The sequence below is a fragment of the Sprattus sprattus genome (assembly GCF_963457725.1).
Source record: "Sprattus sprattus genome assembly, chromosome: 4".
In the NCBI taxonomy this organism is placed as follows: domain Eukaryota; kingdom Metazoa; phylum Chordata; class Actinopteri; order Clupeiformes; family Clupeidae; genus Sprattus; species Sprattus sprattus.
Window position 1 is genome coordinate 944,794 of NC_137923.1, and position 23,515 is coordinate 968,308.

Here is a 23,515-nt window from a genome sequence, read left to right on the forward strand (position 1 = left end):
CTGCTTCAGGAGGTTAGTTTGTTGTTTTTATTTTCGTATAAAGATCTCGCTGTTTTTTTGTTTGCTGTCCCTTTGTGCCGTGGAGATTTGGCAGAAGGTTCATACTCAGTCTTTTGGAAGATAAAACAAAACTGTGTGAAGATTGAAGCTTGCTTGACTTGAAAGTCATCCGTGTGTAAACTGCATGAAGAGTTTGATAGGTGCAGATGTTATTCTGTTGGTTTAATGCCACGTATCGGTAGGCTGTTAAGCGTTCTGGTGTTTGCACATCTTGTAACTCTTTTTAGAGTATTTTACACACAAGGGATTTGATCTACCACATGGCAATGTGTTGGTTATGCTGGAATTTTACGCGTTATGATCGCTTCAATCCCTGAGGTTATGCTACTGCAGTTAAGGTTAAGGATAAGTTTGTTGTGAGACAATTTGACAGAGTAAAGAGCTGTGCCATTATCGTAATTGTCATCGTGCTAACCTGTAACCTTACCCATTTATACTTTTCTATACCGTTTGATTGCCATAATTAGTTTGACATTGTGTCAAAGTGAAAGAGACCCTGCAGTTTCGTTTTATTTTACAAACCTATTACAGAAGTTCTACCTAGAGACTGATGACCATGGGCCTAGGAGGTGTGTCTCTTTGGAGAAATGAATAGCGTAGTGTTTCCAGATATAAACATTAACTATAACAATTATAGCAACAACCAAAACAAGAATAATTATTTAAGCACTGACAAATATCCTGAACTTGAATCTAAACCACCAGCGTCTAAAATGCATTTTTTCCAAGGGGGGCGTTAACTTCAACAGCTGATAACTCTAATTTAGCTGTGACTCAGGAAGGGTTATCATACTAAAATATCATCAACAGACATGGATGTTTTCAAAAATTATAAGTAACCTTTGCCCCCTTGAGTGGTACCGACATCTGGTCTGGCCCATGGACTATTAGACTATGTTATACATCAGGGTACTCCACAACCAGGATACTGATACTAAACAACAGCAACAACAGAGATGCCTTTGTGGGCTCTTCACTGGGGTTGTCAAGTGGACAAACTCATCTCTGAGAATGTCCTTTTATGCTAGATACAAATACGTTTGTATCCCTTGCAGTGAGATGTTTATTTCTATATCTATAAACTGTTCATGTAGTTGATCACCTGAAGGTGGAGCTGTAAGGCTAAAAACAACAAGGCCTTGTTTCAGGGGCTTTCCATGATCTGACTCATTGAAATTGATTACCGTAGCGTATGGAGCCACTGGTCACATTGTGATCTGAAGTAGTGGTCAGGTCAAAGGCAGTTTATGTTTTTCATTGGTGTTCATACCTTTGGATAGATTAGGTGATGATGTATGTTTCTGTGTATGTGTGGGTGTATGCAACCCTTTTCTGTCGTAGCCATCAGCCTACATGCAATAGAACACGTCTCTCTGACTCATCTCCAGCTCCAGGTAGAGCGCTGATCACTCAACATACTCCCTGATTTTGCACCAGGATCCTGACATATAACATCCACCAATGAGTGCATAAATGGTCAAAATGAACTAGATGTTTTCCAGTTTAAGTTTGCAGTAAGTGGTGGAAGCTTCTTCGCGATTCTCTACTTACTAACAGACTGATGGTTAAGTGCTAACTGTGGTTATTAATACGTTACAGCCTTACTATAGTCAATAACTAATTACTACATTTTTGTTGTAAATATGGCCAAACATTTGGTTTCATTCCACGATGTCCAGCATATAATGGTTTGAATTCACGCTTTTGTGATTAGATGGCTTTCTTCATAATGGAACACATTAGTGCTGCAATATGATAGTTACAAACATAACTCAGCAGAATGCAGCTTTGGTCAGCAGATTTCCGCTTGGAACAAGGCTTCATCCAAATGTACAGACGTACAAAAGTGATCCATTTAAACCTCAACCGCCTGTAATTACAGTAAAAGCTTTAATACATTAAGCCATTAAGTTAAACATTTTTGCAGTTTTTAATTTTCAAGACCTCGACAGAAGTGTTTCTCAAAGCATTACACCAATGTTCATTTCATTGATATAAGGCTGCGATCCAAAAGGTTTGCCATAAGAAATACAAAAATGGCATGTTCACTTACTCAGAATGTTGACCTTGCCAGTGATATTAAGATTCTTGTCTTCATATAGTCCAGTTTGTTTCTTATTGAGCAGAAACTCATCTGAATTGACTTATACAGTGTACATAATTAAAGTATTTGTGATCCTTGGGTATCAAACCTATGTCATTGCTTTTCTTATGATTACTACTACCAGTTGAGCTGCAGGAGTTCTTCACAAGACATGTTTTTGTCCATTGACATGATTTGAATGAATCTAAAATAAGTTTCAGGAGTCAATATTTTACCTCATTCAAAACGTCTTTGTCAAAACCATGACATTAATTGAAAAAACTTGAAATTTCAACAATGTGAGGTATTTTTCACTGTGCAGTGTTTTTGGTTTGGTATATTGGGCAAAAATCCTCCTTCAAAACAAAACATAACATCTGGGTTACAGGACTTACAAAACAATTAATAAATTACACTATCATATTTAAGATGAAGCAAAGATGGTTCCAGTAATTCTTCATCCATCTAGACAGCAAATTACCCCCACTATGGTCGTACTTAACATATCTTTTGCTGCAGATTATACTTTCGGTTTCCAAAGCTAACCTTACAGAACAACTTCTGCCACTGAACAGATGACGTCTGCACTGTTATAAAATGACATTGGGTGCCAGTCTCCTTTCCAGAAATTCTAATTGGTGGCATGTCAGCCTACTATTACTTATTCATTCTGAGTGCCGTCGTTGTATGCCAGTTGCAAAGGGAGTTTGATAGAGCAGTACCGTGCAGTCAGGAGGGAAATAAAATACATTATCACTCTGAGTTGTTTACATCTGATGAAGACAAATATGACGACCACAGCGCTTCTGGTAGTCCTTTGCTGTTTCCATGTTGCTTCAGGAGGTTAGTTTGTTGTTTTTATTTTCGTATAAAGATCTCGCTGGGTTTTTGTTTGCTGTCCCTTTGTGCCGTGGAGATTTGGCAGAAGGTTCATACTCAGTCTTTTGGAAGATAAGAAAAAACTGTGTGAAGATTGAAGCTTGCTTGACTTGAAAGTCTACCGTGTAAACTGCATGAAGAGTTTGATAGGTGCAGATGTTATTCTGTTTGGTTTAATGCGACGTATCGGTAGGCTGTTAAGCGTTCTGGTGTTTGCACATCTTGTAACTCTTTAGAGTATTTTGCACACCAGGGATTTGGCCTACCGCATGGCAATGTGTTGGTTATGCTGGAATTTCACGCGTTATTATCGCTTAAATCCCTGCTACTGCAGTTAAGGTTAAGGATACGTTTGTTGTGAGTAAAGAGCTGTGCCATTATCGTAATTGTCATCGTGCTAACCTGTAACCTTACCCATTTATACTTTTCTATACCGTTTGATTGCCATAATTAGTTTCACATTGTGTCAAAGTGAAAGATACCCTGCAGTTTCGTTTTATTTTACAAACCTATTACAGAAGTTCTACCTAGAGACTGATGACCATGGGCCTAGGAGGTGTGTCTCTTTGGAGAAATGAATAGCGTAGTGTTTCCAGATATAAACATTAACAATAACAATTATAGCAACAACCAAAACAAGAATAATTATTTATAAAATATTTTACCCAGAAATGTGACTGCGGGGCAAGCCCAATTCCAGACATGTAAAGTGCATACTTTGTCCTGTATCTATTATATTTAACTTGGAAATCCAGAGAATGATTGCATTGATAGTACTGACCACAGTTCGCATAGAGATCTTTTCATACATCAGTTAATTCATGAATGAATGGATTGCATTCACTGTTGCAGTATTCAGTACCACAGGTTCACTTAATGTTTTTTGAGTGTGCAAATGAGCACTCCAGATTATATTTAATACATAAATGTTAAATCTTAAAAATATATAAATTATATTGGATTTTTTCCCCCAAACCATGCAACTAATGGTTAATTGAAAGCATAATCGACAGATTGAGCTAATACATCAAAATATGAGATATCAAAATAGCTAATTGTAGACCTGTTTTCTGTTGCCCTATGTGTTGTGCACATATTGAAAAGTAGAAGTGATGGTTTTTCTTCTGAATATGCCTGGGTTGTAGTGTGCACCAACAGGTTAGGGAAAGTTGCATTCTCTGAGCTCACTCTTCTCATTCTTCAGGCCACCAGTGCACTAGACTAGAGAGATAACGAGGCCTCAACATTTTAGTATCATAATGTGGTCATTCAACCCAGACATATAGTAAATTCATTTGAAGAGAATAGGAATAATTCTCAGCAACTGTGGGTGTCAGTGATAGCCTACCTAGAAACATTTAATTTATGATTCACTGTGGAAAAAGGAAAACACATTTGCTAATTTTGCTACAAATTGCAAAATTGTAGTGTACATTACAATTTATAGATGTTGTGTTTTTAAGCAAATTGTATTGTCATTTTTTGTGAATATTTTGAAATGAAATTGTATTTAAACCTGAATATATAGTGCCTTGCAAAAGTATTCAACACTATTGAAAGTCATCACCATTTTCTTGTTAACAATTTTCATTGTGAACGCTTAACCTCTTTATCTAAATAAGTCATTTAAACTGAAATGAAATATTAGCAAATTAAAAACTAAAATATTTTGCTGGCAAAAGTATTCAACCCCTATACACTAACCCTGGGTAGAGAATGCCTTTGCTGCTTTTGAAGTAGAATAGGTGGGATGGGGCTCCTGGACTATAGTGCCACAGATTCTCACTAGGATTCTGATCAGGGCTTTGACTGAGCCATTCTAGAACATTCATGTTACTGGTTTAGATTCACTCCAGTGTTGCCTTAAGGTCGGCTCAGACTCAATTCAGAAATGCAACTACTTGGAACCAGCAACTTTTTCCAAACAAAGCCTTCCAACAGACTACAACATGTCCTCTTGTGATTTCAAGTAAAGAAGTTTCATATTTCATATTTCCTTCAAGTTTCCCATTTCCAACACATGAGAAATATCCCCACACCATGGCATTACTGCTGCCATATTTCAGTATAGGGATGCTGTTGCTATAGGCCGTCACGGACTTCAGGGAACACAGAGACGTGAGTGGACAGAGTTTATTAGATACAGCCAGGACAGCGGGGAACAGGGGAAATAACAGGGAGAACACAAAAGTTAACTGGTAATTAACGCTCAGAAGATATTTTCCACTAGTGCAAAGCTCAGAAGCTCACTGTCCAACATACCACAATGCTCAGGAGTTTTTGAGCAGACATAATTAGTAATCACATGAACTAGGAAAACAAGTGCGAACGTGGAGAGATAGATCAGGAAAGGAGACAGGGATGAACACAGGAAGTGGAATAGTCCATGGAACTTCTGGAACTGGTCCATCTGAAACATGGCCAGACAAGGAAGTGAGGAGTTTATATAGTGGAGAGAGTGACAGGTGCAGGTAATCAGGTAATCAGGGAACTGGGAAGGTGACTGAGGCAGGTGAGTTGAACCAGGAGGGGGCGTGGCAGGAGCAGGACACCTACAGCTCTCTCACATTGTTGCGTTGGAATGCGTTGTTTCAACGGAAGGCGGAGGAGGAGTCTGGCGCGTGGGGTTCTGTTGATACCGGAGACGTTATAGTGAGATTGACAGGTCAACAAACCAATCACGTCACTAGCAAGCTTTTACCCTGTGAGTAATAGCATGCCATCATTAGACAGGGTGCTCAAACACCTCGCAAATCCTATGATAAGTATTTTTCAGTTACAATAAAGGGGTTTTTACATTGTACAGTGTCTATTTCTCGCTAACTTTAAAAAAATCTAACCAAAAAAAAGTCAAACAACCAACTTGTAAAATTGAAAAATACGTATCATAGGATTTGCGAGGTGTCTGAGCACCCTGTCTAATGATAGCACGCGAACCGGAGCCACAATTCAGTTCGGCAAAGGATGACGTCACCCCACTCAAAGTGGATGGGGATGCGTTAACGCTGACGCATCAACGCATTCCAACGCAACAATTTGAGTGAGCTGTCATCGCTGGTGTAACAGTGGCATTGACAGTGTTGGATTAACGCAGCATCTAGCGCTTTGACAGTTTGGCCAAAATGCTCTAGTTTGGTATCAGCTGGACATAAAACCTTTTCTCACATCTTAAGCAACTCCCATACATGCTTTTATGTGGATCTTCCGAAACAATGACTTATTTTGCCACCCTCCCATAGAGTGTTGCTCTTTAGGGTGTTGACTCCAACTCCTGCCAATGAACTTTTTCCTTTTTTGCCACGCACACCCACACACAGATACACACTCACACAGATACACACTCATACACACACTCACACAGATACACACACTCACACACAGATACACACTCACACAGATACACAAATATACACTCATACAGAGAAACATACACACACAGATACACACTCACACAGATACACAGGCACACATACAGACCCCCATTCCACTCACAGTGCCAGTGCAGAGTGTTGTAGTGTCACATAGAGAGGGGTCTCATTAGAAAGGAAAGTGGAGAGGCAAACACACTAAAGGCCAGTACAGCTTCACAGACACTAAAACATGAAGTTTGGAGTCAAGTCTGGTTTTCGCACACACAAGGTTATCACAAAGTCTCTCTCGCACGTAGAAATACACAATACAAAACCGGTCAGTTCAGAGCTTCTTGCACAGAAGGCTAGGACATAGCCTTTCACACATACAGGTGTTGGCTTAGTTTCTTTCAGTGACTCTCTCTCCCTCTCCTACTCTGATAAAAAAAACCATCATGGAGAATAAGAGAATCTGTCTGTTTCCCTCTCAAACACACACTTACATAGTCAACCTACAGCTGTGCTCCCCCTCACTTAGGCTGAATTTACACGGACCCTAGATTCACTGAATCTGGTTCATTTTTCACACCTATCGAATCTTTTAATTTCGTAAAGACAGAGCCTGGTAATGAGAGATTTGCGTAAAAACGGAGCCACCAGATTATGTTGAACGGGCTGTAGTACATACCCCACGCCTGTGGGTGGCGCTGTAGCGCTGCTACATACAACTGAAAAAAACGTGAAAAACGTACAGGAAGGATTACACAGCACACGGTAAAGCAGCATAGCACACGGATAAACACATTACACAAAACATTCAAGCTCCAATTAGCAACATTACATTATGGTGGTTAATAAAATCAGTGGTCAGACTAAAGGTTATGCAAAAATGAATTCTATTTTCTACTGATAATAAAGAGTTTGGAACAGTACAACATGACATGTCTGTAATCCCATTTCCCATGAGGCATTGCTCCGACCATTTTACATACATTTATGAATAAAAAAGCAAATTAAATCGCAAATTAAAATCGCCAATTTATATTTGTGGTCATGAAAGTTATGTAAGGTCTGAATAAAAAGAATTACATCACACGAGTGACATGTTGAGGGAGAACAAGTGATATATATATTGGTTGGAGATCGCGAGGTGATCACGTGGGGCAATGACGTCATCAGGTTGCGTGAATCCGTGCAGACGAACACCAGCCCCCGTACTGATTCAAATCTACTCACTTTCTACCCCAGACTTCGATTGTTGCGGATCGAGAGTGCGGATAAAGAGTGCTCGTATAAATGATAGGGCTATCTGTATTAGCTATCAGTATCAGATTGACAAACTAGGGTCCATGTAAACGACACTTAAGGTCAGTGTGAGGCTGCTGCCCCAGGTGTTGAATGAGGAGGGAACTCAGGAGGGGGTGTCACACATGCATACACTTACAGATTCACACACAAACATGGACATTCACATAACGTGACACACATGCACACAGAAGAAGCTCAGACCTCACAGGGAATCACACAAGGGCAAGAGATGAATAGCTGGTGCTTTGAGAGGAAGAGAGGAGAGGTACACACACACCTACAGACAGAGAGGAAGAGAGGAGAGGTGCATACACACTACACAGACACACACACTCACAGAGAGGGAGAGAGAGATGGGTCTCTACGTGGCTGCAGTCTCCTGATGTGTGTTCTGCTACTGCTGCTGGACTGTGTTCGTTCGTAAGAGGAATCCTACGTTGCAGACCGGTTTCCCGACGCGGCACTTAGCTTAAGTTTATCTTTCGTTGAGAAGAATTCTACGTGTGGTCAGGACCAGTAGTAACTTCACACTTAGCGATGCAATCCAGTAGTAACTTCACAGTTAGCGATGCAATCCACCAGGGGTGTCGTTCGGCCTATTATAGAAGAAATCCAAACGATGTTTCTGTGTATAGCACATCATGAGAATGTCATTGTTTCACCTGCCTATTCCCATCAAAATAGAAATAAAGAATATTGAGTATTTGAAAATAAAGATTAGGCTATACAAAACTAGTGCAGTGCCCGTAGGAATTATGCATTCTGTAGTGTTAGCAGACGTAGAGCTGTTGGGTAGTGTAATGGCAAGACATATTTGCACTCCACATAGGTACAGGTTACACTGAAGTATTATTGTGATGCATGTTTCCTTTTCATTAAGACATGTGTTAATGGTAGCCTTTTTGGAGAGTTACCAACAAATAAAGTTTGAGATTATGTAGTGGATGCAGTTGAATATGTCAACGTTGCTGTCTAAACTATAAACTAAATGTCATAAAGAAAGAAATGATTTAAAATGAAGTTATGGTTGAAATAGGATCACTTCTTTATTGTAAGGGTAAGTGTAGGGTAAGAATGGTCATGCAGTTGGACTCAAATGTAGGTTAATTTTATTGAATGTATGTAGCCTACTGTACTGTATGACTTTGATGATGCTAGCTTTGACAGCCCACTCTCAGACAGATCGTAATAAATGTCCTTACAATGGGAACACAGTTTAAATACTCTGCTGGAGATGGCGTTACTATCCCCGCCCCGAATTCAGTGCACACTGCACGTTCGATGCACGCATAGGCTAGCTAATTTCACAGCAATTAACGTAAACAGGTTAACGTGACGTAAACAGCTCCTAAGAGATACTTAAGAACTCGTGCACGTTGCGCTCGTGCACCTGACTTTAAGTTGATGGTTGGGAAACACTCGTAAATAGAAAGTGTTACTGAGTCTACTATGTCGCGAAAATCCACGTAGAACGTTAAGATACGTCGTTATCGGGAAACGAGGCCCAGGTCAGCGACAGCCTACCCAGAAGGATTTCATATGTATGATTCATGGTGGAAAAAGGAGTGTCAACAAAGACTAACAAATTTGCTCAATTTGCCACAAATTGCAAATTTGTAGTGTACATTACAATGAATGGATTTTGTCTGGCAGCAAATGGTAGATAATGTAGGAATATGATTTTGCAGGTATTTCTCAGGTAAATTGTCTCACGATACGCCATTTTTCTCTTTCAGTGATACACACTCATCAGTATTTCTATACTGGCACGTCTGGCATCCCAAATTTCCCACAGTTTATAGTTGCTGCTGATGTGGATGGGCAACAGATTAGCCACTATGACAGCTTCACTAAGAGACTGGTACCAAAAGCAGAGTGGGTCGCTGCTGCAGTAGACATTGATTTCTGGAACAGAAACACCCAAGGCTTAGTTGGACATGAGGCAGTAAATGCTAACAACATAGCTGTTGCCAAATCCCGCTTCAACCAGACTGAAGGTAAGTTTTCATTACATTATTTCTGCTCTGCTCTCCCGTCTTTCCAGTCTTTAAAAGATCATTGAGTCAACAGTGAGTTAAGAATGTGACCAAGTGAGGTGCACTACAACATTCAGTGCGCACAAATGTTTTTCACTCAGTATTCAATTGATGTAAATATGTAAGATTTACTCTTGGGGTCGTACGAAAATACCATAAAAACACAGACATGCACAGAGCAAGCAAAGACACAAACACAATGATGTGAGCTTTCATAGATTTAAAAGGCAAATATTTATAATTTACAAACACAAGGAAAGCACCTTCACAGGAATATTTTTCATAGAAAAATGGCACTTTAATTTACCATTGCTGCATTAAATTGATCATACATATTTGTAAATACATTAACAATACCATTAGTATTTTTAAATTGTTATATTCATCACATTTCAGGTTTAACAGACTTAATCAAATGATTTTTTTCACAGACAGTACTGTTTCCTCATAAAATTAATTCTACCAAGATTAGAAATTACCTTCTGTTAGATTTGTAGCTGTATGATGACATTTGCACCATAAGTGTAGTATAGAGGAGGGTATGAAATAGTAACATACAGTCTGGACCACATTATTCCTGCACAAATGTTTGACCAGTACCTTACAGGAAGCACTCCTCCAGCATCCTTTCATTTGCACTGCATTTCACACAGGTTATCTTCCTTCAGGCTACCTGGGGTAAGGGGTGTGTGCTTGAAACCCATTTTATGTTAAGTGAGGAGGTTGTGGTGGGAAAGCCCCCCAGAAATACAAACCCAGAATAGAGTGCAGGACGTAAAAGCTGCGATACAAATTCTAGGCACCCTTGTAGCACCCCAAAGTGGTTCACTTTTGGGACTATGTATTCACTGTGGAAGCCCTGTTCAGGTTCACACCAAACATATGGACCCCATCTGAGCCTAACAGCTCTTTGGTACAACACTGCCAGATTTAACTTTGCTAAAGAACATGGAAAGAAGCCTGATGAATATTGGAAGCACATTCTTTGATCAGATGGGATCAAACTAAATTTGTTTGGCTCAGATGGACTCGGAAGAATGACAGACGTTTGACGGGTAAACGAAAATCTAGGCTCTAGTGAAATTTGATACTTTATCAAATAATTCTAACTTTCGAGCCACCCCTTCTCACAAAAAGAAACTCATCAGTTTGCTCCATGTCTGTGTACAGGCTTTTAAGTGCAACATCCGTATTTATCTGTATATTTGTCTGCTTGATGACCACATTTTAAACCAAACACTTAATATTTACACGGTAGAGGCCAGAACATGTCTCCTTCTCTTTTACTTTTCCTCTCTTTCCTCCACCTTCTGTCCACATCCCATTCATACGGTTTGTTCCTTCTCTCTCACTGTCTAAGCCGTCACATACTTACATACAGTACATACATACACATATATTCAAACACTCACACACGCACACACACACACACGCAAACACACACGCAAACACGCACACTCACACGCACACTCACACACCCACATACCCACACACACCATGGCCAACCCACACAACTCAACACTGTTACCCCCAGCACAACACTGTTACCCCAGCACAACACTGTTACCCCCAGCACAACACTGTTACCCCAGCACAACACTGTTACCCCAGCACAACACTGTTACCCCCAGCACAACACTGTTACCCCAGCACAACACTGTTACCCCAGCACAACACTGTTACCCCCAGCACAACACTGTTACCCCCAGCACAACACTGTTACCCCCAGCACAACACTGTTACCCCCAGCACAACACTGTTACCCCCAGCACAACACTGTTACCCCCAGCACAACACTGTTACCCCCAGCACAACACTGTTACCCCAGCACAACACTGCATGCCCCCAGCACAACACTGTTACCCCCAGCACAACACTGTTACCCCCAGCACAACACTGTTACCCCAGCACAACACTGCATGCCCCCACTACATCACTAGTAATCACAGGCTAGTGCAGTGAGATGAGAGGATGGGGTTCTGAGATTTAATGGGCTGATGAAGGTTCGGCACAGAATGAAGAGCAGACTAGCCCAACCCCCATTCCACACACAGTGCCAGTGCAGAGTGTTGTAGTGTCACATAGAGAGGGGTCTCATTAGAGAGGAAAGTGGAGAGGCAAACACACTAAAGGCCAGTACAGCTTCACAGACACTAAAACATGAAGTTTGAAGTCAAGTCTGGTTTTCGCACACACAAGGTTATCACAAAGTCTCTCTCGCACGTAGAAATACACAATTCAAAACTGGTCAGTTTAGAGCTTTTTGCACAGACGGCTAGGACATAGCCTTTCACACATACAGGTCTTGGCTTAGAGTTTCTTTCAGTGACTCTCTCTCCCTCTCCTACTCTGATAAAAACACCATCATGGAGAATAAGAGAATCTGTCTGTTTCCCTCTCAAACACACACTTACATAGTCAACCTACAGCTGTGCTCCTCCTCACTTAGGTCAGTGTGAGGCTGCTGCCCCAGGTGTTGAATGAGGAGGGAACTCAGGAGGGGTGTAACACATGCATGCATACACTTACAGATTCACACACAAACATGGACATTCACATAACGTGACACACATGCACACAGAAGAAGCTCAGACCTCACAGGGAATCACACAAGGGCAAGAGATGAATAGCTGGTGCTTTGAGAGGAAGAGAGGAGAGGTACACACACACCTACAGACAGAGAGAAAGAGAGGAGAGGTGCATGCACAGACACACATGTACACACACACTCACAGAGAGGGAGAGAGAGATGGGTCTCTACGTGGCTGCAGTCTCCTGATGTGTGTGTGCTGCTGCTGCTGGACTGTGTTTGCTCTTAGCCCAGCTCTGAGATTGTGCCCCAGTGTGACAACTTACCCCCCTCTCCCCTACATCATGTAAAGGCAACATGAATAAGGAATAAAACCAGGAATTTAACATCATAACAGAACAGAAGCAAGACATGAAGTGAATGTAATTCCATTTGCATGCACTGCTTTTTGTTTTTCTGTCTCCTGTGCACACACATGTATACACATACGAATGACTGGTCACTCATGTGAGAAGGCCATGCACTCATCATGCACTTGTTAGATATCAGTCTATTTAACGTGATCAAGCTGGCCTCCTGACCCTTTTGTAATCAATGGGATTTAATCAAGGTATTCATTCAGTGAGATTAAATCAAGGTCAAAGTCCTTATTAGCAATCATCCACTCAACTAGTACCAACCTCTAGACACACCCACTACCTGTAACTTATACTGTATAAAAGAAGTGAACTCCTGTTAGTATGTTGAAAGAACCGTTCGTGCAACATGCGTTCGGATTGTCCTGTGACGCTGGAATAAACGTATTTCTACTATTGGACACTTTCCCGAGTTTTCCTGAATATCTGCAAACCTGAACTTGGATCAAAGTAACAGACTCTTTCACACTCATGAAAGCAGATACAAGTTCATGCTGATGGTTGCACAACTTCTGGGTGACAGTTGAATGAATATTAGAATGATGCAGATGATGAAGGTAGTGAGGAATCAGAGGTGTGATTCTGATGAGTCTGAAATCTTTCTCCCCATCCTACCCTCAGGTGTGCACACGTTCCAGCAGATGTATGGCTGTCAGTGGGATGATGAGAGTGGAGATGTTGATGGATATCGTCAGTTAGGTTATGATGGAGAAGACTTTATCTCACTGGATCTGAAGAACCTGAGATTCATTGCATCAAATCCACAGGCTCTTATGACAAAACACAAATATGACAATAACAGGGCTTTCTTCGAGGATCAGAAGCAGTACTTCACCCAGGAGTGCATTGAGTGGCTGAAGAAGTATGTGCAGTTTGGGAGCAGCACTCTGGGGAGGACAGGTACAGCAGCACACACCACTGATAACTGTATTTGCTCTACAGGGGGCAGGATTCCAGTCCTTATGTTGAAACTCATGTCCTCCACCAAGAGATATCTTCTTTTCAATCTCTAATCAAATATATTCACTTTATTAATGTACATCAATGTAGTACAGTGTAATGGACTCTATGTTCAGATAGTTATTCCATGTTGACAAACATTATACCATTCTGTGCCTTTGCTTTCCTGTATTGCTGTCATTTTCATTGTTACTGTACTGTTTCTTTTTCATGGTTTCTATCCCCTCCTCTTACTTCCTTTCCCTTCCAGTCCGCCCTGAGGTCACCCTCCTCCAAAAGGACTCGAGAGTGGTGTGCCATTGCACTGGTTTCTATCCTGACGGAGTGATGATCACCTGGAATAGGGATGGAGTGGACATGCATGAGGACGTGGATATAGGGGAGACGCTGCCCAATGAGGATGGAACCTTCCAGAAGAGAGCCGAGCTTAAAGTGTCACCTGAGGAGAGGAAGAAGGGAAATTTCACCTGTGAGGTGGCCCACAAGAGCGGAGAGACCATCGTTAAAATCTTGATTGTGGAAGATGGTAAGAACCAACACCTTAAACACCACTATGGAGTAGTGGAATGTCAATAATGACTGTAACATTATATGCTTTTCATGAACCAAACCTTGCACTATGGCTCATTTGCTGTGTAATTGTACGGATCTGTGTTTTTTTTGCCATTTGTGTATAATGCACATTATATACAACCAGTGAGCCGTGATGAGTGATCTACTCCTGTTCACCCACTCATTGCTCTGTCTGTCACTGTAGTGGTGAGGCTTCAAATCTGGACCACTGTACTTTATACACCATACTCCCAATAACACCACTAATGGGGTACTGCAGCGCATCGAATATCAAAACTAGTCTCAAACATTTCATAATACTTTTCAGGTCCAAATCTTCTGGACCTATGCGAACAGACTTACAGAAAGGTGTGAATCTAGTAGAGGAAATAGATAATGTAGGGCAACAAACAGAATACATTTCATCAATGATAGAAACTACCAAGCTTCTATGCTTCCACCTGATGTGATGAGCAGTAGATCCAACCCTAACTTGGAGCGATGCTTCCAGAAACGCAAAATCATTGGCAGTTGTAGCCATAGTTATTGTAAGTGGCACTCTGTCCATAAGCCACTAATGGAGCAGGCTTCTAGCAAAATTCAACAAAATTACACAATGTGATTACGCATAACAATTTATTTACACTTTTGAATCATGTGTAGGCTATATTATAAAATTAATCTTGTAGTCCTCTAAAATCAGTGTTGTTCTACTTTGAGGTCTTCATGGCGTTTTCAGTGTTATGTACAGAGAAGGTAGAAATACTGCTTGACTAGTTTCATTTAGCAGGTCTGTGCACCATCCCAGACTCACTGTAGGATGATCAGGGTCATATGTGCATTTAATGCTGTTGCGGTGGCGATTAACAGAGACCTTTTCGTCTGTAGGTAGTAACCTTGGCATCATCATTGGCTGTGTCATCGCTGCTCTTGTCTTGATTGGTGTGGTTGTTGCGGTTGTCTTTTTCATGACGAGGCCGAAGGAAGGTAAGAGTAACCTTTTTCATGCAATTTCATTGTTTTTGATCAAATAAAACTGTTTTCAGCCTTGATGATGCATCAGCATACTAATTATTCTATTGTGTCTTTACAGTGTACAACGAGGCCAAGCGTGAGTACCTCTTGCAGCTACCTGACCAGATAAAGTTATTTTGAAAAACTCATTCTTCTAGATTACTCAATTATTTGATATTTGATATTTTGCTGGTATCTAGGTCATCAATCTTTTATCATCCATTATACATTTGTGTCTTGTCATCTTGTCAAACCACATTTACTTGATGGCAAGGCATACTGAAATTATATTATCAATATCTAACTAAAATAAAAATTGCTAACAAAACAATATACATACTTTAAATGTTGTTGTACTATACGAGTGTTATAGTTAATATTGTGATTCATGTCTTTGTTTTATATGTGCCTTGACCTTTTCACAGAGTCCGATTCCGGTTCTGATACCTCTGATCCCAAGGTACGGTTCAGTCTTCAGTTTAGACCAGGGGTTCACAAACATTTACAAGCCTATGCTTCCCAAATTGAAAGAAAAGATTTTGAATGATCTGTTATGAGTGTATGTGTTGGTGTTGCACTTATGTTATAAGAATGTGATATGAATTAATATATAATAAAGGCAAGAGTATAGTGCTCAGGAGGCTACAGGCGATTGCAATGCTAACATCTTAATGGCAATGCGGGGCACAACCCAGAGCAGGTGGATTAACGGAGATAACAATTAGATCAGAAACCTAAATCACTTTTTATTTTTATTGCAAATACGAAACCAGTGTTGGGGATCTCAAGGCTTATCTCAGTAGGAAGAGAAAAGAGCTGGAATGATGGAAGGTACATATGTAGACTAAGCTACTGCAGACAGAAACAATAGGATGAAAAAAGCTTATGATCATAACTATCATCATAACTATCAGTTTTCATTGGCCAGGCTGAAGACAAAGGTGTGATTTATGTGAGAACCACTAGTTTAGACCATTTAGTCTTATATGTTCTTATATGTTTTCTACAAGACAGGCAGATATGAGTGTTTGTGTTCCCTCTGTGTCATCAGTTGTGTACTGAGGGTCATCATTTTGTGCTGATTAAGTTTGTTAATCTAATATCTGTTGTGTCAATTCCCTCCAGGAGCTAAGGGTGTTGACTGCCAAGCATTAAGAATGAGGAAGGATCATGCAAATCAACAGATTGATGTTTTTCTCTGTATATGCAACAGCTTATTTGCAACGTGTGATTTATCCATAACATGCAGATTTCAGCTTTATTTTGATTATTCCGGTATTCAGCAATAACTCATCCTTTTCAAATCTGCTGTTTAGATTGTAAAACATGTTTAGTGGCTGTTAAAATCTGTTTCAACATACAAAATCTGCAAAGATTCTTCTACCTAAAGACACATCTAAATATCACATCTAGCATCTTTGTCAAGCCACTGATATTGTGCTTTCTTTAATTGTATTGTGTTGGTTTGCATTTGGTTAACCTCTTTAGTTGGTGGTGGGAAGTGGGCAATTATTGATACTTTACTGTAGAAGGGAACAGTCATCCACCATGCAAAAATATAAAGTATTCTTATTTTCCTTTGATCAGCGTAATATTAGTCAATAAACAGATAATTACAGATAAACCTTTACCTTCTGGGTTAGGGTTAGGGTTAGGGTTAGGGCTAACCTTTACCTTCTGGGGAGCATGTCTGGCAGCGCTGCAGACTGTCAGTACTGGGAGAGGCTCCTGGCCAAAGAGTGCAGGTCTGATCCACCCTGTTTGGCATGCTGTGCTCCTGAAGTATCTGCACAGACACCTGGGATATTCATCCTCCATCTGTATTAAGCTGTGTCAGGGCATCTCTTTATTCATTCTTTCATCAGGCGTGTCCACGAGGGTGGGGTTGGACAGGCCAGAGTGTTGTACATTTACTGAAGTTTGAGGCCTTGGTCTTCTTGGTTGGATGTTTGAAAAAGATTATGCAATGAAAATTTTAGTTTTCTCCAATATCAGTCAAATGACAACAGTGAACATCATGAGCATCCTTGACGAATTTAACTACTTTTGTTATGGACTATTTTATCAAAATAAATGTGTTTTGTGTGTGTAAATTGGTTTGTGTTTCATTTTTATGTATTAAAGGAATCATTTGTGATAGATTTTGATGATTTGGTTATGTAATGTTTTGTGTACTACTTTTTTTGTGGATTTTTTTGGTATATTTTTCTTTTGCCATGTAGTTTGTTAAAACAGGTCACATAAAGAGGTGTGGAAACAAAGTGAAGTTTCCAACCACCAACAGGTAGCGCTATAGGTGATATCAGTCAGGCATATGTACGCGTTCGGGCCAGATCCAGCGTCCACCCTAAGACATTTTCTCTGGATCAAACAATGGGCCTCATTCTCGACCTTTTTCTGTAATTCTTCAGAAATGTTTCTTACACGACTTCGCAAAAACAACGTAAGAGAAACGCTTCCGCTGCATTCCCGCACGCTTGAAAATGTGTTCATAACGCCCGACTCACATTGTTGCGTTGATGCAACGGACGGTGGAGGAGGAGTTTGGCGCATGGGGTTCTGTTGATAACGGAGACGTTATAGTGAGATTGACAGGTCAACAAACCAATCACGTCATTAGTAAGCTTTTACCCTGTGAGTAGTAGCATGCTAACCCTAACCCATCATTAGACAGTGTGCTCAGACACCTCGCAAATCCTATGATACGTATTTCTCAGTTACAGTAAAGGGGTTTTTACATTGTACAGTGTCTATTTCTCGGTAACTTTTAAAAAATCTAACCAAAAAAAAGTCAAACAACCAACTTGTAGGTACAAATACGACCATCTACGGAGTTTGGCAGCCATGTTTTTTTTTTTAGTTTGCCGCTCTGTAGACGTGAGCATATACGGGATATGATTGGCTAGTGCCTGTGCTGTCAGTTATGCATGAAAGGCAATATTGCCTGTTGAAAAGTTTAACCTTCTTCAACTCTTGTCGCGAGCAAAGCATGAAACGCAACGCACGCGAACCAAACGGAGCCACAATTCAGTTCGGCAAAGGATGATGTCACCCCATGCAAAGTGAATGGGGATGCGTTAACCCTGACGCATCAACGCAGCAATGTGAGTCGGGCGTAAGATTGATGCGCGTTCTCGTGAAAGTGGATTTGCATACATACACGCCCTGCCAGCTCCTTATTAGGAGACGCAATTTTAGAAACGTGTGCTGTCGCAATCTCCTGAATCCACCTCGTAACAGGTGTTCATTAATAAGGTGGAGATATTGTATTACGTTGAACGTCCAAGTCCGTAAAACACATTTAAGTAGTCACTTTTTTATTTTTTTTAAATCGATAGTCACCATAGGTGTGAAGACCGGTCCCGAGTAGGAGTATAAATTGCAGTCAGTCCTGTTGTTTAAAATGACCACCATAGGGGTGAAGACTGGCCACGAGTAGTAGTATAAAATGCAACACATTCATGCCCTAGTTCTTAGAGATTGGGTTTAGTGTTTATTTATTTATTCACTTACATTTGCAGTGTTCATGTCATACAATTCTGTCATTTAGCAGACGCGGCCTTTGTCCAAAGTGACGTTCAAAGGAGAGAACAGTCAAGCTGCGAGCCATATAGACCTAGTGTAACAATGAATACTACCTCGTATAATTATGACTATAAATGTGAAACGTAATTGTTAATGATACAAATATTCTCGTATTTATTATTATTATAATTATTTTAATCCGAGGATGTCTATAGAGTTGATGTGAACGATTTCTCACAAATTCAGCCGTTAAGCCTTTTAACACGGACGGATTTTTTAAATGTGATTCCTCAAATAACCACAAGATGGCCGTGGAATCGCATTTGAGAAGATTCCGGCAGTTACGACTGCTATTTCGAGTTCTGAAAGTTGTCTGAAGTTCAGAACAAAGCACAGAAGAAAAAACTATGGAGAATGCAAATGTTTTCATAAATGTTTCCGAAGTGGAGTTCCTTCGGAAATCCTTCGGAAAGTCTTCCCAACTGCTGTCGAGAATGAGGCCCAATGTTCGCAAGAGTTATAATAGACTTTGGGCCTCATTCTCGACAGCAGTTGGGAAGACTTTCCGAAGGATTTCAGAAGGAACTCCACTTCGGAAACATTTATGAAAACATTTGCATTCTCGTTATTTTTTTCTTCTGTGCTTTCTTCTGAACTTCAGACAACTTTCAGAACTCGAAATAGCAGTCGTAACTCTACCAGAATCTTCTCAAATGGGATTCCACGGGCCATCTTGTGGTTATTTGAGGAATCGCGTTGAGGAATGACATTTGAAAAAACTCCGTATTACAGTAAAAGGGTTAACGGTTGAATTTGTGAGAACCCGTTGGTGATTGCGTTCACGTCAGCTCTACAGACATCCTCGGATTAAAATAATTATGATAATAATAAATACGAGAATATTTATATCATTAACAATTACGTTTCACATTTATAGTCATAATTATACGAGGTAGTGTTTATTGTTACACTAGGTCTATATGGCTCGTAGCTTGACTGTTCTCTCCCTTGTACGTCACTTTGGACAAAGGCCGCGTCTGCTAAGACTGATTGTGAATGACATGCAGAGGCGGATCTTCCATTAGGCAAACCTAGGCAAGTGCCTAGGGCCCCAACCAAATCTGTCTTTATTAGGGGCCCCCAAATCTGACCCCCCCAGCCATTACTTATGTAAAAAAAAAAAACACATTTCTAGTAGAGAAAAATAACAAAAATATCAACATAACGCCGAACTAATGCCTAAATAATAATTTTCCAGCACACATGCTCCCCTCCATTGTGCATTGGACTAGTCCAGAATATGATCACGTAGTAACGCATGCAGCGCGAAATAACGTTACTTCAAACCAAAGCAGAGGGATCCCTAGAAAGGTTGCCCCTGTTGCAAAGCAATAAACCTCCAGAACAATAGGTAATTTGCTTGGCAGATAGAAAACAGTTTCCCTAACAGAAAGTCTGAAGCTTGAAGTTATTTTCAAACCTTTACTTGGGTAGCACTGTAAAACTGAGCAGACATGCAGAATACATTTTAGTAATCTCATCTCGTAACATTCGTTTCACATAGCATTGCGTGTTTAAACTGTGATAGAAAATACGTTAGCTTAATACTAACGTATAGGGGAAATTACAGAGACTGCGCTAGGTATTAGCATCAATTAATTCAAGTTAATGTTTTTGTATATGAGCCTGACATTTGCTCGGCAGATAGATAACAGGTTCTGTAACAGATACACTGCCGAAATTGACGGCACGAACGACTGGAAAAATGTATCAGCCTTCCTAAAAGAACACGAGAAGTCTGCTGATCACCTCGCAAATATGGCTGTTTGGCGAACGCTTCAGCAACGTCTCCAAACAGGTAAAGCCATAGATCATGTAAATCAAGAGCTGTTTGTGAACGAAGTAAACAAATGGAGAGAGATCTTGAAACGTCTGATCGCCATTATTATACACTTGGCCAAGCGCAACTTAGCTTGTCACTCACTCACTCACACTGAACCACTGCTTTGCCTGTCTCTCACTCACACACACAGCCACTGTTATTCCTGTCCACACACAAAATCTTTTCATTGGTCCTGTTTAAATGTAAATGGTGGTTTTCATTGACTCATATCCATTTTGTATTTTAGTTCTGTTAAGTGCAAGATCATTTTGTATCTCTGGCAGAGAATGGAAATTCTAATCTCTCTCTCTCTCTCTCTCTTTCTCGTTTGATCTGAGTAATAAACATGTAATTTTGGCAAAGGCTGGAGAAATCTGAAACTGATTTTACTGTGGAGAGTTGAGTGGCAGTTCACTATGGGTTTATTGCGATTCTAAGAGTATTGGGATGGTTATTTGTTTTGTGTACGTGTTTCAAAAATGAGGGCCCCATGTCTATATTTTGCCTAGGGCCCCAAAATGGCTAGATCCGCCCCTGATGACATGAACACTGCAAATGTAAGTGAATAAATAAATAAACAATAAGCTCAATCTCTAAGAATTATGCATGAATTTATTGCAATTTATACTACTACTGGTGGCCAGTCTTCACCCCTATGGTGGCCATTTCGAACGACAGGACGGACTACAATTTATACTTGTACTTGGGACCGGTCTTCACACCTATGGTGCCTATTTTTCGATTTAAAAAAAAAAAAGTGACTACTTAAATGTGTTTTACGGACTTTGGACGTTCAACGTTATACAATATCTCCACCTTATTAATGAACACCTGTTACGAGGTGGATTCGGGAGATTGCGACAGCACACGTTTCTAAAATTGCGTCTCCTAATAAGGAGCTGGCAGGGCGTGTATGTATGCAAATCCACTTTCACGAGAACGCGCATCAATCTAAGAAGCTAATCGGAAGGAACCCAGCTGAGAAGACTTCGGCTGCTTATGAACACATTTTCAAGCGTGCGGGAATGCAGCGGAAGCGTTTCTCTTACGTTGTTTTTGCGAAGTCGTGTAAGAAACATTTCTGAAGAATTACAGAAAAAGGTCGAGAATGAGGCCCTTTGTGTTTTGTGGCAAGCACTGGCAAGTTGGCAAAGTTTGAGGGTCTGCCACGCCCACACCTTCCGACTAATGAGAAAATCCAATATAACTTTTAGTCGCCCATGGCTGAAGAGTAACCTGACCACATTTCAAGGCGTTACCATTACATTTGTCGGAGGAGTTCGATCAGATGCGAGGTGTGCAAACGCCGTCAAAACGCATCTTCCACTCAAAATGACCGACTTCCTGTGGACCTGCCACCATGGCGTCGGAGACTTTTTGGTGCGTCCAAGCATGATGAAGACGTGTACCGAATTCTGTCAAGCTACGCCAAAATAACCCCAATGCGCAGGGTTTTTTACAATGTTCTAGGGGGCGCTACAGCCATTTTGCTCCATCCATGGACAAAAACTCTACCGACACAAGCATACAAGAACAATTTTGCCCTCCAAGGCCCTTCGGTTCTCGGGATATTCGAAGAAAACTGTCGCGCCACCTACAGGCCAGTTGGTGTATAATCATTCAAATCAATTTATTGCGAACGGAATTCCACAAAACTTAACGTGCAGTCAGAAGGTGTCATAATGATCCCACACCTCCGATTTCGTGCAGTTCTGACCTTGTCAACTTACAATTAAAAGTTTTTACAACACTCCATTTTTGCTTTTTCATTTTAAACTAGGTGGCGCTATACATGAAATAAGTGGTTGTGGATTGGTTGACGTGGTCTCTTAAGACCAACATACAAGAAAAATGGGGTCCTCCTAAGCCCCTCGGTTTTCGAGATATTCACAGAAAACTGAATCGCCCCAACCTCTTTAAAAAGGGTCCAGTCCGACGGGGGTGCAATTGATCAAAACGAAAATCAATGATTCCACGCTAATCTAGTGGGGCTATATGCCCACCAAATTTCGTGCAGCCCGGTGTTTCAGTGTCCCGGGAATCGTTGACAGAAAATCGGCCGGCTGAAAAAGCAGGGGGAAAAAAATCACGACTACAATGAAAAAAGCTCTCTGCGCGGCGGTCATAATAAGTGGTTATATACAATTGCAATTTTCGCATCACTGTGCAGTGTGTTATCACATATATAAAAAAACAAGCAGATCTCTTAAATATCTAAACTGTCCCTTCTGCTTCTAAAATGTCTTGCTACCAGAATTTCACCTCAAATAAACACTAGAAGATAACTGCATGCCAGAGTAGGCTATAAGTCGTGTGTAGCCCAGAAATACTAAGATGGGGGAAAAAAAAACTTTGTATACTTGAACAGTCCTGAAGATGTAATCTGCCGATGTGGTTGCTATGGGTCTTGGAGACGGGGAGGTCGCCGTAGTGTCTAGGTGGTGAGAAGGTGTCTGATTGGCTAATTATTGATGGCTCGTGAACATTTCAGCCACTCTTGAAATGGCTTTCTGTTTTGCCCATTCTTGGTCACTTTCGGTAGCGGATGTTTACTTGATTAAATGTAATTACCAAGCTTGTCATTATTGAAAGATATTGCTCGAAGCTGTTTTTTTTTTTTGTACATAGCATTGTAACAAAAATATTTGGATTGAGCGGGTCATTACAGCGTTATGGAATACCAAGAATACGCAGGCATCGTTGCCATTTATATGGAGTTTATAATATACTTCTCGCAGAAGTACCAGTTGTGCAACTTTATTTTGGAGACTGGACACTGATCAGACTCATCGGCTCCTTTCTACCTGGACAGGAGAGGTATTTAGTTCTTGCGGGTATTTTAAAATGAGAGTGTGAGTTTAGCCTAAAAAGTGTTTTTGAAGGTGAGTTGGAAGAGTCCTCATTAAATGGGGTCACACAT

The 23,515-nt window shown here is 40.6% G+C and overlaps 1 protein-coding gene across 1 annotated transcript; it reads left to right on the plus strand.

Moving 5' to 3' along the window:
• The first annotated feature begins 2,854 nt into the window (after window positions 1–2,854).
• LOC308364000 (class I histocompatibility antigen, F10 alpha chain-like) lies at window positions 2,855–16,415 on the plus strand. The gene is made up of 8 exons (XM_080836933.1): window positions 2,855–2,986; window positions 9,417–9,677; window positions 13,284–13,562; window positions 13,873–14,148; window positions 15,063–15,161; window positions 15,268–15,285; window positions 15,614–15,648; window positions 16,314–16,415. Exons 1-8 carry the CDS (start codon window positions 2,920–2,922, stop codon window positions 16,341–16,343), a joined length of 1,065 nt encoding a protein of 354 aa, XP_080693059.1. The 5' UTR covers window positions 2,855–2,919; the 3' UTR covers window positions 16,344–16,415.
• Window positions 16,416–23,515: the final 7,100 nt, after the last annotated feature.

What these genes read in the sequence shown, in the direction of transcription:
- LOC308364000 (XM_080836933.1), top strand. Translation starts at nt 2,920, where the DNA reads ATGAAGACAAATATGACGACCACAGCGCTTCTGGTAGTCCTTTGCTGT. An exon ending in TTTCCATGTTGCTTCAGGAG is followed by an intron (nt 2,987 to 9,416) that starts GTTAGTTTGTTG and finishes TTTCTCTTTCAG; the next exon opens with TGATACACACTCATCAGTAT. An exon ending in CCGCTTCAACCAGACTGAAG is followed by an intron (nt 9,678 to 13,283) that starts GTAAGTTTTCAT and finishes TCCTACCCTCAG; the next exon opens with GTGTGCACACGTTCCAGCAG.